This window comes from Pinus tabuliformis, chromosome Q, assembly GCF_031772625.1.
Source record: "Pinus tabuliformis cultivar Carrire ecotype Pingquan chromosome Q, CPIR1, whole genome shotgun sequence".
Lineage (NCBI taxonomy): Eukaryota > Viridiplantae > Streptophyta > Pinopsida > Pinales > Pinaceae > Pinus > Pinus tabuliformis.
In genome coordinates, this window is record NC_142296.1 from 650648193 (window position 1) to 650666042 (window position 17850).

Sequence of the window (17850 nt, forward strand, 5' to 3'; positions counted from 1 at the left end):
CCAGCTCCCCACAGTGGAAGCACTTGATCTTGGAGAGATATTTCTTCTTCCGCTTTCTTGCTTTCCCTCAGATGCTAGGGCAACATCTTCCTCCTCCTGCTTGATTTTGATCCACTTACTGCTGCTACCCGTCTTCGATTGCCATTTGATCTCTTCCTGGCGTAGAGCTGCCCACATCTCGTCCCAAGGTGGGAGAGTTCCTCTGCCTAGTATACTCTGGACAAATACCTCCCAATCTTCTGAGACAGCATTCAGGGCTATCTTCACCATCAACTCCTGATCTGGTGTCGCTTCTATAGCAGTGAACTGATCTCAGATATCATTTATTCCTCCGAGGAAGGTGTCAATCGACTCTCCCTTCTTCATCTAATACGACCTCAACTGATTCTCAAGTAGCATTCTTCTCTGCACCGAAGTATGCTGGTACAATTTCTTGAGAGCCTCTCACATCTCAAACGTTGTTTCCTTCTCGGCTATGTGTGGTACTACATGATCCTTGACCCCGTCAAGGATGATGCTCTCGGCCCTCGCCATTGCCTCCTTGTACTTGTCGTTATCATTGGGGTCGACTGGATAGCTATTACCTTCAAGGTGAAGTTCTTGGCACGATTTCTGTCAAGTACGGATAAGATTCTAGCCTTCTAGACTGCGAAGTTCAATGCTCCGTTCAGTCTATCTTGGTCTCTTACTCCGTGTAGTGCCATAATGCTCTACTTCCCTCTTGGAATTTCTTTGTTCGACTCCTCTGAGTGTCTACTTCCCGTCTGGAAGTTCTCTTTTGGAATCACTCTGAGTCCTGATTTCCCTCCTGGAAATACTTTTGCCGCTGTCAAGATGCCCCCTACTCTGATCGTCTTGTGCAACCGCACCACTGATCCGAGTTCCTCGGCTAGAAACCCTCGGTAGTATCTCCTCTTGGCCTTGCTCTGTCAGGTACTATTTTGACTACAGTACCTCACCAACTCCACTTTGCAATATTCCCACAGCCTTCGAAACCACAACAACCTGAAGGTGAGAGCTCCTTGGCTCTGTGCAATCCCGGCACCAGCAACTCGACCTCCCCAGCCAATTGCATCAGCCCTTCCAGCTATTGCGTGGCTCTACGAGGCTCCCTTTGCCTTCCTTAGCCTCTGCACTGCCTCTTCTCGACTCACCCTTGATGACGTAGGCACTGCGTCACCCTTCCCTTGTTGCTTCTCTGTTAGAAACAGCTTCTGTCACCTTGGGATCGTTGTTTTCTATTGCTATTGCTCCGCTCATCTGATGTCCTTAGTCCTCTTGTGATCTGCAATCACGCTCTGATACCATGTTGAAGTTTCTAAGTTTACTTAGTTAGAAACCCTCCATGCACTTTATTTGTTTTATTCCTACCTACTTGTTATTTTACTTAACAAGTTATTTAGAATGTAAACACTAGTGCATGCCCAACATATTACAAATCAACAACTAAAGGAAACAGAAACAATCACACCATATGACACCATTATTTTTGGACCAATGTCCCCGGAAAAACCCAATGTGGGAAAACCGGTGCAACTATCTGAGGGTTTTCTTATTAAGCAATATCAAAGTACAATCTGGGTGCCGAAACTGGCCTACCCAACAGAGAACTTCCTTGGCAGTAATACCTCTCAGTTTTTGACAAATCTATTGGCTGAAACCCGAGATAATCCTTCTGGCAGCTCCGCAACACCAATCTGCCCCAAAAACCCTGCGTCAACCTCTCTCTAGACTACGTTAGCCCCTCTCTACCCAACGTTGGTCGTGTGTTACCCTGGATGGGTCTTCATCAGCCCTCTGCCACTTTGCGTCAGCAACGCTGGTCTCTCTGAGGCTCTGCGCAGCTCTCGGCTGCCTCTGCATGAACCCTCGCTGGCTCTGCATCACTCTCCCTGGCTATTGTGCTGCTCTCCCGACACTACCTCTGCCTCTCTGTCTCTCTATACTCAATGCCCCTCGGCTGCAACTCCCAATCACTAACTCTATCTCTCTTAGCAACCCCGCTTTAGAGAATAGAATGACTGATCACTCTAGTGTTCTCTCCAAGTGACCCTCAAGTCTCCTCTTACACTTTTATTGTTGACATATCAACAGTAGAGATTAAGTCCCTAATCAACGGCTAAGATTAGATCTGGCTTGACCCATGTCTTTTGGTCCATTTTAGCACAGTTTCATATTAATCCACATTAATATTTTATTTTCCCCAAGTTTAGACTTAGGGACTCCATTAAAAATATTAAGTATTTTAATATCTCCTGAATTGTTTAGAATCTACCCAAACCTTTTCTGGGTATTAGAGATTTCATGTTCTTAAAATTGACAACTAGGGCCAAACTCCATGTGGGTCATCTTATTTATGGCAGCTGATATTTTTATTGGATCCCTCTCATCGAGAGGTGTAGGATTGATCTAAAGATCATCCAATTCTGATAAGTATTCATGGAGTTATGAATATATTTGTGTTATAAGACAAATTGTCAACTCGGCTAGCAACTTGTGTAGGCTCAGAAGCCCAATAGTCATTTCTATTCATCATCTAAGTTTTAGTATAAATAGGAGAGGACTTGAAGTCATTTGTGACACACACACTTCATGTGATCTTCTCGTCTCCACGTCTTTGGGTTTTTTTGGTGAAGGAGAAAGACACTAAGAGTACGTTGGGCTAAGTAGATGATGCCCTAGCCACAGTAGCTGATGCCCTAGCCGCAGGTGATGCCCTAGCTGCAGTAAGCCGCAGGCTTATGAGGAAATGTAAATGCTGTCAATAGAGACACCTTATACACAGTCAATGGAGACATCTAAACACAACAAGGAGACCTGTTCACGCAGTCAAGGAGACATGTTCACGCAGAGAAAAAATCTCGCATTTACCTCTGAAATCTCGCATGAAGGTGTAGAGCCGCAGTAAGGATTTGACTGCACCTCATTTGGGTTTTAGGTGCAGTCATGAGCTCGGATAAATGGAGCAGAAATGACCTCGTGTGAGTACGTTGCAATGAGTGGAAGTTTGGGCTAGATACAATCTCGGAATAGATCTAATCCTCATGATGACAATCTCGACAGACAAGGATCAGTCTCGACATATAGATCTTGGTGGTATCCCTTGGCAGTTTAGATATGAACAACAGTAACTTAGATTACCTAAAGCAGATCTACTCTCTTGCACATTGTCTCGGCTTAATGAGGATTACGTTGGGTGTCATCTCAAAAAGGAGACATACAGTGTCAATAGCCATCACAGTATTCAGATCTAGTATTCTAGATATGAATAAGTATCTCAGAAGCAGTCAAGATGATAAGGATCATAAGTAGTATGATCATTACAGTCTCAGCATGATGAAAGAAGCAATGATCACCAAGTCAAGGAGAGTCAGCTTTGGCAAGGATCAGTGTCTAGGATCATGATCTCACAATGATCTCATCCTACAATAATGTGCAGTCAGGATCTTCATAGGTGCAGAGATCATCTCAGTAATAATCTCAAGGAGAAGTCATGGTGCAGCAATGATGCTCTCAACAACCTTGCGTAATGAAGTTCTTGATGCAGTAGTGATGATCTCAGAGGTGCAACAAGGATGATGATCCCAACAGTATGATGATGAATGAGACAGCATGATGATGAATGATGCAGCATGATGGGCATATTAGTAAGGAGCAGCATGATGATGGGAGTAGATGGGAGCAGCTCAGTGACTAGGTGCAACATGAGTACAAGCTGCAACACTATGTTAGGTGAAGCCGTCACCTTGGAGAATCAGTTGAAGCAGAATGTCTTCAACTGATCTCATGTATCATCATTATAGGAGATGATCTATGCTCATATCTAGAGAAGTCAAAGTGTTGACTTCTGTTGTAAATGTATTATCTCTCTCTTTGTTGAACTTTGAAGAACATAAAAGAAGAATTGATTAAGGGTTTCCCCACATTGGGGTTTGTCCCTGGCTAGTGCCATATCTTGTGTCCTCTTGTCTTGGCTTGTCTTCTACGATTTATGTTTATGTTCTATTTACAATTTATTTTAATGTTGATGTGATTGCTAATCTGGAAAAGATATGGAGCTAACTGTGAAAATTGAGATAAATTGCTCTTAGCATAGGATAGAACATACCTAAAATTTAACATGGTATGAGTGCTGAGGTGAAGAGAGTGCCCAAGCTAGAGTGAAAGAGAAATCACCGAAGACCGTTGGGACAGGACAATAGGGTCAATGGGTTCCTCATCCCTCTTCTAATTCACCAAGGGCGAAGTCGAAGCAGAGAATATTATCAGAATAACGCGGTGGAAGTTTCTGATGGCCTACCTAAAGATCACTTCATTGGAAAGTTCGGATCTAAGGGTGGAAGGATAGGCGGATGCCTTGGTTCGGCCATTATGCGAAGGAGTGTCCGAACGACTGAGACACATATGATAAAGATAACAATCAATCCAGGACATCTTCAATGATCAAAGGAATGACAGGTAATGCAGGTCATCAAGGAAATGGTCAACTCTTCAAAGAAAGCAAGGAACCCCATGTATGAAGAATCAAATGTTGTTTCTGATAGGATAAAGAAGCGTTATCTTGTATTGGCCCTCTCCTTTAGATTCTTTGGGAATCTGGCTTATTGATTGTAGTGCTTCAAGGCACTTCATCGGATAGATGGGTGCACTCTCTAATTTGGTAGAGATGGAAACAATCATGGGATTATACTTGGAACTGATGCCACCTATCCCAAAAAGGATGTAGGAAATGTTATCCCTCAAGAAAATGAGGGTAACTTGATTCACTTACAAAATCTCTTTTATGTACTTGATCGCAAGAAGAACCTGGTGTCGTTTTCAGCAATGGAAGTCAAAGGTTCCAGGGTGGCACTCATCGATGGAAAGGTACGTGTTTGAAAATAGAATTTTCAAAGATGTTTTTGAGTTTAGGGTTGTATCAAGTTGCAGGATGTCCGTTGGGAACCATGTCCATTGACACATAGCACCGAAGGTCTATGAGTCAGATGGTGACAGGGATGCCTGAATTCAAAAGGAGCATGAAAGTACATATCTGAGATGTACCGAAGGAAAATCTTACAAGTGGACCATTCCCCTCATGTAGCGGGTCCACAAGTTTGAAACAACCCAAGGAGTTTGAGATTGATGATCAGGAATCTCATGTATACAAATGGAAGAAAGCCCTCTATGGCTTGAAGCAAAAACACCTCGGGCATAGTATGAGAGGATTGATAACTATCTGATGAAGCTAAGATTCATTAGGAGTGAAACCAATCCAAACCATCACCCGAAGGTTGTGGATGATAGACCTCTCATACCAGCACCTTATGAGGACGACCTATTTCTGACAGGTGCAGACCCTCTCATTTGCAGAAGTAAGAGGGAGTTGGATTCCGGATGCAGAGTGATAAACTGCAAGCCTATGGCTGCATCGTGGATCTTAACTTTCAGAAGTTATATGGTAATAATGTCAGACCAGATTTGGGAAATGCCTTTGAGTTTCATAAACTCATTCGCGTTGATGTTCTTTGTGAACTTCCGTCTGAACATATGTTTTGCAGTTAGCGTGGTGAGCTCATATTTGATTGAGCCTCACTGGATTGATGCCAAGAATCTTCTGAGATATCTTCAGGGCACAATCTCTCATGGATTGGGATACACTGTCGGATGATTCGAATGTTGACTGGGCAGGTAGTGTGGAGGATCACTAGTGCACTTCTCAGTGCTGGATTTTGCTTCGATATCATGGATGAGCAAGAAGCAGAAGTCAGTTGCTATAAGCACCACCGAGACCAAATACATAGCTACGAGTATGATCTCGCGTGAAGCTGCATTGCAGAAGCTCTTAAGTGAGCTGTTTGTACACATGATGAATACCACTGTGATTTTTTTATTGAGTCCTGTATTCGATGATTGCTCCAATAGATAGACATCAGATACTGTCTTATCTGGGATATGGTAAGTCAATGAGCAAGGAAGCTCCATCACACTGAGATGATGTACAGGTCGCTACACTTTGTAAAAGCCCTGGGGAAAGATCAAATCTGTGATTTTCCCGAATGACTTGAAGTCGTCGAGAGACCCTTGTAAAAGGGTCCTGCATGTTGCATACATTGAGCTCTGGGAGCTCTGGGGGCTTGGGGTTCTTACTGGAGCAACATACAACCACAGGGTGACTCACCCTCCCTTGGTGGTGCACGTTGAATAGGATGATTAGTTCTCCTATTGGCCAAGATGATTCGTTCTCCGTGGCGATTGTGGAACAGGATGATTCGTTCTCATGTAGACTAGGATGATTAGTTCTCCGTGGCATCCACTGGATAGGATGATTCATTCTCCCGTGGACAGGATGATTAGTTCTTCTATCGAGGCATCCTACCCATGCAGTTTGGGACTCATGGGAAGTACCTCTCATCTGATCAATGAGCAGGGAAATGAGGATAGAGACCATAGTAGTACGGATGGACGCATCGTTGTATCTACCGTACTCCCTATGCTAGGATGACCTTCATTGATCTGGGATCAATGATACTGGTCTAGGACTAGTGAGAGTGGTACATACTCTGAAACTGACTTCGGGTCAATAAAGGACTGGTCTGGGACCAATGGTACACACTCTGAGATTGACTTCGGGTCAGTGGAGAATGGTATGAGACATTCTCGATCAATTCTTCTTCTTCATGGTTGAGAAGAGCTGAGCAGAGAAGTGCAGGGCACTGATGGCAGAGATAGTACAACTGGACATATGGATCAGCGGATGGAGTTCTCCCTAGTTGAGAGGGAGTGTTAAAATTCACAACTAGGGCCAAACTCCATGTGGGTCATCTTATTTATGGCAGCTGATATTTTTATTGGATCCAAAGGTGTAGGATTGATCTAAATATCATCCGATTCCGATAAGTATTCATGGAGTTATGAATTTATTTGTGTTATAAGACAAATTGTCAAGTTGGCCAGCAACTTGTGTAGGCTCAGAAGCCCAATAGTCATGTCTATTCATCATCTACGCTTTAGTATAAATAGGAGAGGACTTGAAGTCATTTGTGACACACTCTTCATGTGATCTCCTCCTATCCACGTCTTTGGGTTTTTTTGGTGAAGGAGAAAAACACTAAGAGTACGCTGGGCTAAGTAGATGATGCCCTAGCCGCAGTAGCTAATGCCCTAGCTGCAGGTGATGCCCTAGCCGCAGTCATGCCCTAGCTGCAGTAAGCCGCAAGCTTATGAGGAAATCTAAACACAGTCAATAGAGACAACTAAAACGCAGTCAATGGAGACACCTTATATGCAGTCAATGGAGACATCTAAACACAACAAGGAGACTTGTTCATGCAGTCAAGGAGACATGTTCACGTAGAGAAAGAATCTCGCATTTACCTTTGAAATCTCGCATGAAGGTGTAGAGCCATAGTAAGGATTTGACTGCACCTCGTTTGGGTTTCAGGTGCAGTCATGATCTCGAATAAATGGAGTAGAAATGACCTCGTGTGAGGATGCTGCAGTGAGTTGAAGTTTGGGCTAGATACCATCTCGGAATAGATCTAATCCTCATGATGACAATCTCGACAGACAAGGACCAGTCTCGACATATAGATCTTGGTGGTATCCCTGTGGCAGTTTAGATATGAACAACAATAACTCAGATTACCTAAAGCGGATCTACTCTTTTGCACATTGTCTCGGCTTAATGAGGATTATGTTAGGTGTCCACTGTCATCTCAAAAAGGAGACATACAATGTCAATAGTCATCACATTATTCAAATCTAGTATTCTAGATATGAATAAGTATCTCAGAAGCAGTCAAGATGATAAGGATCGTAAGTAGTATGATCATTACAGTCTCAACATGATGAAAGAAGCAATGATCACCAAGTCAAGGAGAGTTAGCTTTGGCAAGGATCAGTGTCTAGGATCATGATCTCACAATGATCTCATCCTACAGTAATGTGCAGTCGCGATCTTCATAGGTGTAGAGATCATCTCAGTAATAATCTCAAGGAGAAGTCATGGTACAACAATGATGCTCTCAAGAACCTTGCGTAATGAAGTTCTTGATGCAGTAGTGATGATCTCAAAAGTGCAATATGGATGATGATCCCAACAACATGATGATGAATGAGACAACATGATGATGAATGATGTAGCATGTTGGGCATATTAGTAAAGAGCAGCATGATGATGGGAGCAGATGGGAGCAACTCAGTGACTAGGTGCAGCACAGTGACGGGTGCAACATGAGTACAAGCTGCAACACTATGTTAGGTGAAGCCGTCACCTTGGAGAATCAGTTGAAGTAGAATGTTTTCAACTGATCTCATGTATCATCATTATAGGAGATGATCTATGCTCATATCTAGATAAGTCAAAGTGTTGACTTCTGTTGTAAATGTACTATCTCTCTCTCTCTATTGAACTTTGAAGAACATAAAAGAAGAATTGATCAAGGGTTTCCCCACGTTGGGGTTTGTCCTTGGCTAGCACCACATCTTGTGTCCTCTTGTCTTGGCTTGTCTTCTACGATTTATGTTTATGTTCTATCTGTAGTTTATTTTAATGCTAATGTGATTTCTAATCTGGAAAAGATATGGAGCTAACTGTGAAAATTGAAATAAAATGCTCTTAGCATAGAACATACCTAAAATTTAACACATGTGCCCCAGCCTCTCCACCAAATTTCGTGGCTAAAGCACATTCGATGCTACCCCAAATCAACACATGAGCATTGGCCTAACTAACATACATTTTAGGAAACCTTTTATTCTTGCCTTGACCTTGAGTTGCTCCAACACAAGTTAAATCTATGAAACCCTAGGTCTTGAGCCCTTGTTTCTAGATCTCTTCATAGAAAGTGAATTGCTTCCTTGTGAAGCCTTGAGCCTGAATTGTGTCTTCCTGGAGACTTCCTAGTGAGATCATTTCAGACGTTAACCCGAGAATATCTATTATAAGTGATCTCTTATTTATTGGGACCCCTACCATTAGTGAAAGTGCGTAATGAGCAAGGGGTTTTGGCTGTGGTGACAGTGGGCCACTACCCCATTGTTTCTCATAGGTCTAGTTTATACCTTGTAGGGTTTCCTTCTTCAAGGCCTACTACGTTTTACAGCAACATGCCCCTCAACTTGGTCCTTCTCTTCCTGCTTGGATTCCCTTAAATATCTCCGAAAATCTCCCCCAAGAATTCCTCCTCAATCTTATTTAGTCAACTAGTGCCTCTCGCCCTCCTCTTGAGAAAAACAATCCCTCAATTGTGCATAATGATGTCTTCACCTTACCATTAGATTCACTTTATCATTTCATTAGGCAAATAATCCCTAACCCTGATTTCAATAACTAGGATTAGATAACCCTCTCTTGAGATTAATGACTGAGATTAAATCTAAGTCACTTAAATAATTTTATTATTTATCCTTAGAACTTTTCCTTAATAGTCCACAATAATTAATTACTCTAACTATTGTACTTTTCCTAATGTTAACTGTTGATTTGGGGTAGCCTCGGATGTGCTCTAGCCACAAAATTTGGTGGAGAGGCTAAGGCACATGAGATCTCCAATACCTAGAAAGGGTTTGGGCAGATTCTAAACAGTTTGGGAGATATTAAAATAATTAATATTTTTAATGGAGTCCCTAAGTCTAAACTTAGGGAAAATAAAATATTAATGTGAATTAATATAAAACTGTGTTAGAATGGTCCAAAAGTCATGGATCAAGCAGATCTAATCTTAGCCATTGATTAGGGACTTAATCTCGGCCGTTGATTTGTCAACGAGAAAAGTATAAGAAGAGGCTTGAGGGTCACTTGGAGAACACACCAAGAGATCAAGATTTCGACTTTCTGGGGCTGGGTTTGCTGAGAAAGTTGAGAGAGTGATTAGAGTTGTAGCTGAGGGGCAGTGAATACAGAAGCAGAGAGGCAGAAATAGCACTGGGAGGATTAGCGTAGAAGCCAAAAAAGTAGGGAAAGCTGATGTAGAGGGCAGAAGCCGGAACTACTGGGAACGACCAGAACTGTCGAAACAGCCGGGAAAGCTGATGCAAAGGGCAGAAGCCGGAACTGCCAGGAACAGTCGGAACTGCCGGGAACTGTCGGAACAACCGTGAAAGATGACGCAGAGGTCAATAGCCGAAACTGCCGGGAACAGTGAGAACAATTGGAACTGCCGAGAAAGCTGATGCGGAGGGTAGAAGAGGCTGACGCAGTCCCTGGAGGTTGACGCTAGGGTTTTTCGTGGGGAAAATTGGAGTTGAGGAGCTGCCGGAGTGTTTATCCGGGGTTTCAGCTAGAGCATCTGTGTCCAAAGGAGAGGTACTATTGCTGAGATTATTCTCTGTTGGGTGAGCCGGTTTTGGCACCCAGATTGTATTTAGAAACTGCATAATAATAAAACCCTCAGATAGTTGCACCGGTTTTCCCGCATTGGGTTTTTCCGGGGACATTGGTCCAAAAAAAACAGTGTCACTTGTGTTCTTGTTTTGTTTCCTTTAGTTGATGATCTGTAACGTGTTGAGCATGTACTTGTATTTATTTCCAGTATTTACATGGTAAATAACTTGTTAATTAACAAAACAAGTAGGTAGGAATAAATCAGAAAGTACATGAAGGGTTTCTAACGGGTTAGACTTAGAAATTCCAACATTAACCTTAGGAAAGAAATAATAAAGTTACTTACTCACCAAGCAAGCATCTAAAGAGGGAATCAAACTTCTTCTACATGTTAAGACACCAAGCCGGTGTAGAAGACCTTGCATAGCTATAAAACATCAACATTTCCCTCCTTGCAAGGAAGTGGTTCTCCACCACACCCATCTTGTCCCGATAGAACACGAACTTCCCCTTCACTAGAGGCTTGGTAAGAGTGTCTGCTTCAACAACACGACACCTATGTCGACCTTGTCTTTGATGAAGTGATACCTGATCTCTATATGCTTGGACTTGTCATGAAACACGAGATTTTCATAGAGCTTAATGCAACTTTGATTATCTCAATTAATCATCACGGGCCCCTTCTCAAGACCAACCCTGAGAGCATCTTGCAAAGCCATATGGCCTCACAACTGGTTGGACTCAGTGACTCACTACCATGTACTCGACCTCTGTTGAGCTAAGTGCCATTGTGTGTCGTTTCCTGCTAGACCATGAGATCATAACTGATCCCAAGCTCAAACAACATCCAAATGTACTCTTCTTGGCCACTGCACTCCTCTGCCCAATCTAAATTTGTGTAGCAATGTAACTTCACTCGACCTTATGAAATTATTTATATTGCAAAATGAGGTTAAGCAATTGGGACTGTCACAAGCTAATTACCAAATCATACTTTGGCTGGCTTGTTGCCTTGCCAAACATAGCATAGACTGGATAAACTTTTTTTTAGTTTCTGAAGATTATCAGGCATAAGCAGCAATAGGACTAATGTTTTTCTGCATGAGATTTATGCTTTGTAAATATAATGGAAGTGCTAAAAAAGAAGAAAATGTGCAGCATATGTGTTGTTACAAGTCACAATTTGCAGAGGCATGTGAATTTTACACCATTTAAATGGAAAAATCCCCTTATTGTTCTTTTATCCCTTTTCTGAGTTAGAAGTTGATTTTTATTGCAGCTGGACGTTGATGTTGCTACTCATATCCATATCGAGGATGATGGTCCAAGGAGGAGGTGTGTGATTCAAAGACAATTAGATATGAGATATTGTACGCATCATATTTTGAACATCTATTGCTACTATGCGTTGTATAGACATAGATTATGTAATATAAATGAAAATTTATATATTTCATGAAAAAAAATGCGCATTTCTTCGTATATCTGTACTGCCTAGACTTTCCCAAGCTCAGTCAAACTATTGACCACTTACTTGGCAAATGACTTTGTCATCATGTGGGGTCATATTTCGTCTCTATCTGGTTTTGGAAGATTATTTTAGTGTCTCATTTGGTTACTCATGTTTTTCTTAGGCCCTACTTGTGTCCCTTTTCTCAATGCTATGTGAGTTCTTTTCCATGTCCAAATTGTTTTTACCTAACCTTGAGCATTGTGAGAAATGAGAGGGTCCAAAGAATATTTCGCTGTTAGAAATGAAATAATTTATTCTTGGCTTCCTGGGGGTGGTTATTTGTGTTGTAACTCTATGTCGAACTTGAAACGTCATTTTTGCTTACACCAATCTCAGGGCATATCGAGATGTTATGCAACTCTTGTCTATTGTACATTTTCTCTAGCTTTTTTGTTTATAATGTTATGTAATACTAAGGGAAGGGAATTTTGTAAACGCAGCACATTATATTTAGAAACAGCTGATCGTCCAGGCTTGCTACTGGAGATTATTAAGGTTATTATTGATTCCAACGTTACTGTTGAGTCAGCAAAGATTGATACGGAGGTAAATTCACTTGGCCTAAAATAATTAAAGATTCTTATGCAAAGTTGCAAACACAACAAATAATTCTTTTGCTGAAACGTTCTGTGGTTAAGCTAGTCTTCCCGTTGTCAAGTTTTTTCTTCTCATAGACCTTTCTTTTATTCAGGGTCTAGCTGCAAAAGATAAGTTTTATGTAAGCTACCAAGGAGCTGCTTTGAACAATTCTATAGCAAAGGTATTTTGGTGTATTCTCTCCACTATTTTTATAATATTATGATCAGTTTACTATGTAGAAGATTTGACTATTTCTTCTGCTTTAAATTTATCAGGTGCTGACAAATTCATTGAGATATTATCTGAGAAGACCGAAAACAGATGAGGGTAGTTACTAGAATTTGTTCATGGTTCAACAATTGGACGTGAGTGAATATCCTGCTTGAAAAATATTTTTTACTTAGTGCTTATATACTCGAGAGCTTTCAGAATATGCTGGACTGATATGCGTTGTAATTCCGAATATTGTGTCAAATACTGATCCAAATAGTGTAAATAGAGTGCGTATGACAATACTTTAGAATAGGGAACATTTTAAATGATCCTCTGGTTATCTTTTCAGAAACCATTCAGATTTTGTGTTGCTAATTTTTGATATAAAGACAGAATTATCATATGTAAGAAAGCATATTTATTGTGAGTCAAGTGGAGGAGTGTTTTAGATGAGTGATTTATATCAGAGCTTTACTAATCAAGAGAATTGGAATTGTCAAGAGTATCATCGATTGTTTTTATTCGTGCTGCATCCAATAACCACCAGCCAGTTAAGGTATAACCATCTAATTAATGCCAGTAAAGAAATATTCTTTAAACTGGTTACCATTTGAATTCCTAGTTTTAGTCAAGAGGAAATAACAGGAACGAAGTGGCTCTCTATTGCTATTGTGGTTGTTGAGGATTAGCAAACTTATTAATCATTTAGTTCGTAAGGAAGGCCTTATTCAAGGATGCCATATTTATCCAAAGGCAGACCAAGGGATGTAACGGTTAGAGGTACGTCCCATGCCAAACTGGTTAGTTTTAAAGAATGTATTTTCAAATGCGTTATTTCTTCCTAAGTTCGCAGACGCCAAAATCAGCTGCAATTGTTTTGGCTGAGTGTAAAGTTTTGTTATTGTAATAATGTTTCGTGAAATAGATTTAGTTGTATAAAAATTGAAATTTAATACGTCACAAAAGAGAGGTTAAAACAAATTACTTAAGTGTGGCTACGTTCGTTTATCGAATCAATAATTGTGGAGAAAAATCTGACAAATGTATAAATGTCTTGATGTTTTTCATCGATGCCCAGGCCAAAAAGTTCCAGATAAAGCTGAGTATAACTGTGTCGATTATTCTTTGTGAGATAAATTTAACTTGTGAATGGCTAAATCAAATGACAGCGTTTGGGCTTATTCTCATCTATCAATGCATCAATATCATGTGTAATAATTTGGCACGTCTAACAATGTTTAATGCTCATATCTGATGGAAAAATACCAGCGGAAAAAACAAATACAAACTAATTGAATCATCGTGGCAACATATTATAGATCATCGTCCCTTGTTATAACCTTGTATCCCTACAATACCTTGTTATAACCTTGTATCCCTACAATATAGAACCTGAGTGATATAGCATATAAAGCACTCTTGGCAATTAATGATATGTTCCTTATACTAGATGCATTTGACTAAAGATGAGTGTGCTATACTAAACCTCCCCTGCAAGAAATTACACGTAATTACATATGGTTAATGCGTGTATTCATGAATGTGTAGTCCCTCTCCTAGAGTCACCAAAATTGAGCAATATTGATGAAAAGTGATGATACTACGAGTGTTTTGTTTTTTGGGAAGGAAATTCTGTGCAAGAATGTAAAATGTTCAATGTCTTCAGTGGATAAAAGAAAATTTAAAAATGATATACAAGAGAATAAGAATTTATATTTGTTTTTTGGGAAGGAAAATGGGTAAGAATGTAAAATGTTCAATGTCTTGAGTGGACAAAAGAACATTTAAAAATGATATCACAAGAGTAAGAATTCATATTTATAAAGAAAAATTGATACATGTGAGAGGAGACATAAATAGTTGTTAAGAAGAGTAAATAAATTGATAAATAGTGGTTAGGAAGAGTAAATAAATTGATTAATGATTTGTTGTAAAATATAATACGAAGGATCTATATGAGATAAAATACAAAGATATAAAGATATAAATGAAATAAATTAGTATTTTTTTAGAGAGATGATAATAACAAAATATACAAGAATAGCTCAAAGGTTAGTTCAATTTGTTGAGTCCTTAAAGCATTTTTGCTATTGAGAGGTCACGGGCTTAATTCTTTGGATGCTTGAGGTCGGGCTCTGTGATTGAACTGGCAGGAAATGATCCCCTTGTGTGGATATGCCTATTACAAATATTACGTGGATGTGGCAGTCACTAATCTCTTGTGAACCACATAGGAAAAAAAAAATCAAGACATACAATAAGAAATATGTGGACCTAATGCTTAAGAGTATGTTTCCTTTTAAGAGATTATATTTTCAAATCCAAATGGGGTAGATTATGTATCCCTCTATGGACTCTAGTAGTTACATAGTACTCAAGTCGTTATGCAAAGATGGGCCCCTTGTTCCATAAACAAGGGGCCAATTTTCTATTTGGCTTGGCCATTACTTTAAGATTGGATTATTATTATTATTATTATAAATTCTGTGAAAATTAAAAGGGATAATATATTAAGGATTTAAACAGAAAAGAGCGAGAATAAATTAAAGGGGAAGGAAAGGAAAACATTAAGACATAATCATGTAGGATAGAAAAGTTTAGAAGAATAAAAATAAGAGAAATTATAGAGGAGAAACACCAGAGTGATTAAATGAGAGATTTTATTGATGAAGATGATGAATAATAGTTTCCATGACTAGCTTAGTTTATAGTCATCTTCTCGGTTGAAATTGTTAGGATTCTTTTCAATTTCAACTGGTTCTTGGATAATGCGAGAAGAATAGTGAGGAGAGAAAGTGTAACGACCAAAATTCGTATATGCAACGAAAATCTTTAAAATACTTCAAAGACGTAAATGTCTATTGTAGGACATGTAACCTTATATCGATTATTGTATAAGAATTGATATGAGATATGAGACGATTACAAATAAGAATGAGGGTCTGCTTATATACCCTAGGTAGGTGCCCTTTCATGAATGGTCATGTCTCTAAGATATGCCTCTTTATTACTAACTAACTAACCATTAGTTAATTAATTATTATTTATTATTATTATTTTTATATGAATTATATTCATAACATTTCCTCTCTCTTCAAGAAGTTTTTTCCTCAAAACTTACTGAGAATATCTTGTTGTCTTTGAATTTTCATCTTTGTTGATACAAAACGATATGATGCTATGAGTGATAGACAAAAATTTTGTATTGAAAACGGATCAAACCATCCTATATTAATCTTTTGTTGAATCTTTTGATCTTTGGAAATTTGTAATGAATAGTTATCGTAGGATTGGATTCTGCAAACTTCAGTATTCTTGGGAACATAAATTTTTCATTTATGTTCTAAGTGATACTAGTACATAGATTGATTGGAAAGTCTACTCTTGTGATTCAGATGTCGATAAATAGTTCTTTTAGGTGGACTTTCCCTTATCATGTTAGTGGTGTTCCTTGATTTCCTTCAGGTGTTGTTGTTGTTGAGTTCGCTACCGAATCATCATTTGGAATGTCTATCGTTTGAACTACAACTTCTGCATGTGTCTTCACTTCAATAGGTTTATCCTCCACTTGAGTTACAATTTTGACTGGATCGGTATTTGCTTCTTTATCTTCAACTTAGATTGAAACAACTGGAGACTTCGATACCACTTCTTGGAGTTGTTTTAATTTGTCATTTAGCGATTTCTTGTCACTTTTAAGTTTCTTTATTTGCATAAGTGAGGCTTGGTTATGATTCCTTAGAAGTGAAAGTTTGTCATTTTTTGAATTGTTGACTTTGTCCTTATTATCTTTCTCTTTATTTTTTAAATTTTTTATTTGCTCTAATAATTGTTTATTAAGGGTTTTTAGGCACAAATTTTCTTTTTCTTTTTCTGATAGATTCTCTTTTAGTTCCTTGTTTGATATTCCATTTCTTGTTTTAGTCTTTGTTTCTTAACCTTTGACTTTTTTATTTGTGAAAGCAATTTCTCATTATAGCCCCTTAGACGCCAAATTTTTTCGTTGCTTTCTGTTGATTTTTCATGAAACCAATCTTCGATATCTTTATATTTCTATTGTGATGTTTCATTCTTTTGTTGAAGTTTTGTGATTTCTTCCTTTCATATTTGTATTTCCATCTGGATATTATTTTGATATTCTTCCAAAGTAAACAATCTTCGACATTTTGGACAAAGTATTGTGCGATTTTTAAAAATCGATAAATATTTATATTTTGTTTAACAAAATAAACATTTGGTCCAAAATGTAGAATTATATATGGAATCCTTAGTTTCTTCATTAATTTCCAAATTAAACTCCATTGCTTGACCATAGGGTTCTATGGTAACCCTTTTATTATTTTCTTCTTTATTATCTTTGCCAAACTTCACTTCTTTACTTTTTGTACCACAATATTTAAACTTGAATGAATATTGCTCTTTTTAATACTTTTATAAAAGTATTGTTTTATAATATATTTATTTATTTTATTCTCAACCATTTTTATTTTTTCTTCGTTTTCTTAATTTTTTTTAACTTTTTTATTTTTATTTTTCTACTTTATTTTATTTTATTATTATTTTATAAACTTTTTCTTTTCTATATATATTTATAATTTGTTTTTCTTCTTTTTGAATAGCTACAACCTTAGTGAAACGTGATTATGCACCTCTTTGGGGTATAATATAAAATATATGTCCACTTATGTGCCTTTAACTCGATTAATTTTCTCCACGTAAAAAGTAAAACTTATCATTCACATAAAGAGATTTTGTATTCCTTTTGTTTTTCGTTTACCTTGAAAATAGCATGGGCAATTACCATGGTTTGCTAAAACATGAGGAATCAAGATAATCTTATCTACTTTTCCTTCTCTTACGTATAGTTTTAAAGATATTTGAAAAGATTCTCTTTTAACTTTATCATGCACTTTTTATCAATAATGTAGAACATATATATATATATATATATGAATGTTCTCCTTCGAAATTTACATCAGACTATTTTTTTTAATATATTTTTTGTATGATTTTTTCTTTAATTTTTTTTATAATTTTTATATTTCTTTTTTTTTCTCTTTTTTTTAATAGCCAAAGTCTTGAATGACGAAACTGGCGAAATAGAGAAACTCCAACTTTGTGTAGCGAAAGACTTCAATTGCAACGACAACAAGGTTGACAAAGGATTAATTGACCAAAGGCCATAGCAGATTGGTTCTCTTCGGCAGTTGAGCATCTAGAGGATCGAACAACTCTGATA

The 17850-nt window shown here is 38.4% G+C and overlaps 1 protein-coding gene across 1 annotated transcript in view; it reads left to right on the top strand.

Moving 5' to 3' along the window:
• The window catches only part of LOC149221185 (ACT domain-containing protein ACR12-like), a 247714-nt gene extending 234598 nt beyond the window's left edge, over positions 1–13116 (top strand). The window contains exons 7-10 of the mRNA XM_089385022.1: positions 11586–11641; positions 12260–12365; positions 12511–12579; positions 12674–13116. Coding sequence (XP_089241148.1) covers positions 11586–11641; positions 12260–12365; positions 12511–12579; positions 12674–12736 — 294 coding nt within the window. The 3' untranslated portion in view covers positions 12737–13116. The remainder of the gene's footprint in view (positions 1–11585; positions 11642–12259; positions 12366–12510; positions 12580–12673) is intronic.
• Positions 13117–17850: the final 4734 nt, after the last annotated feature.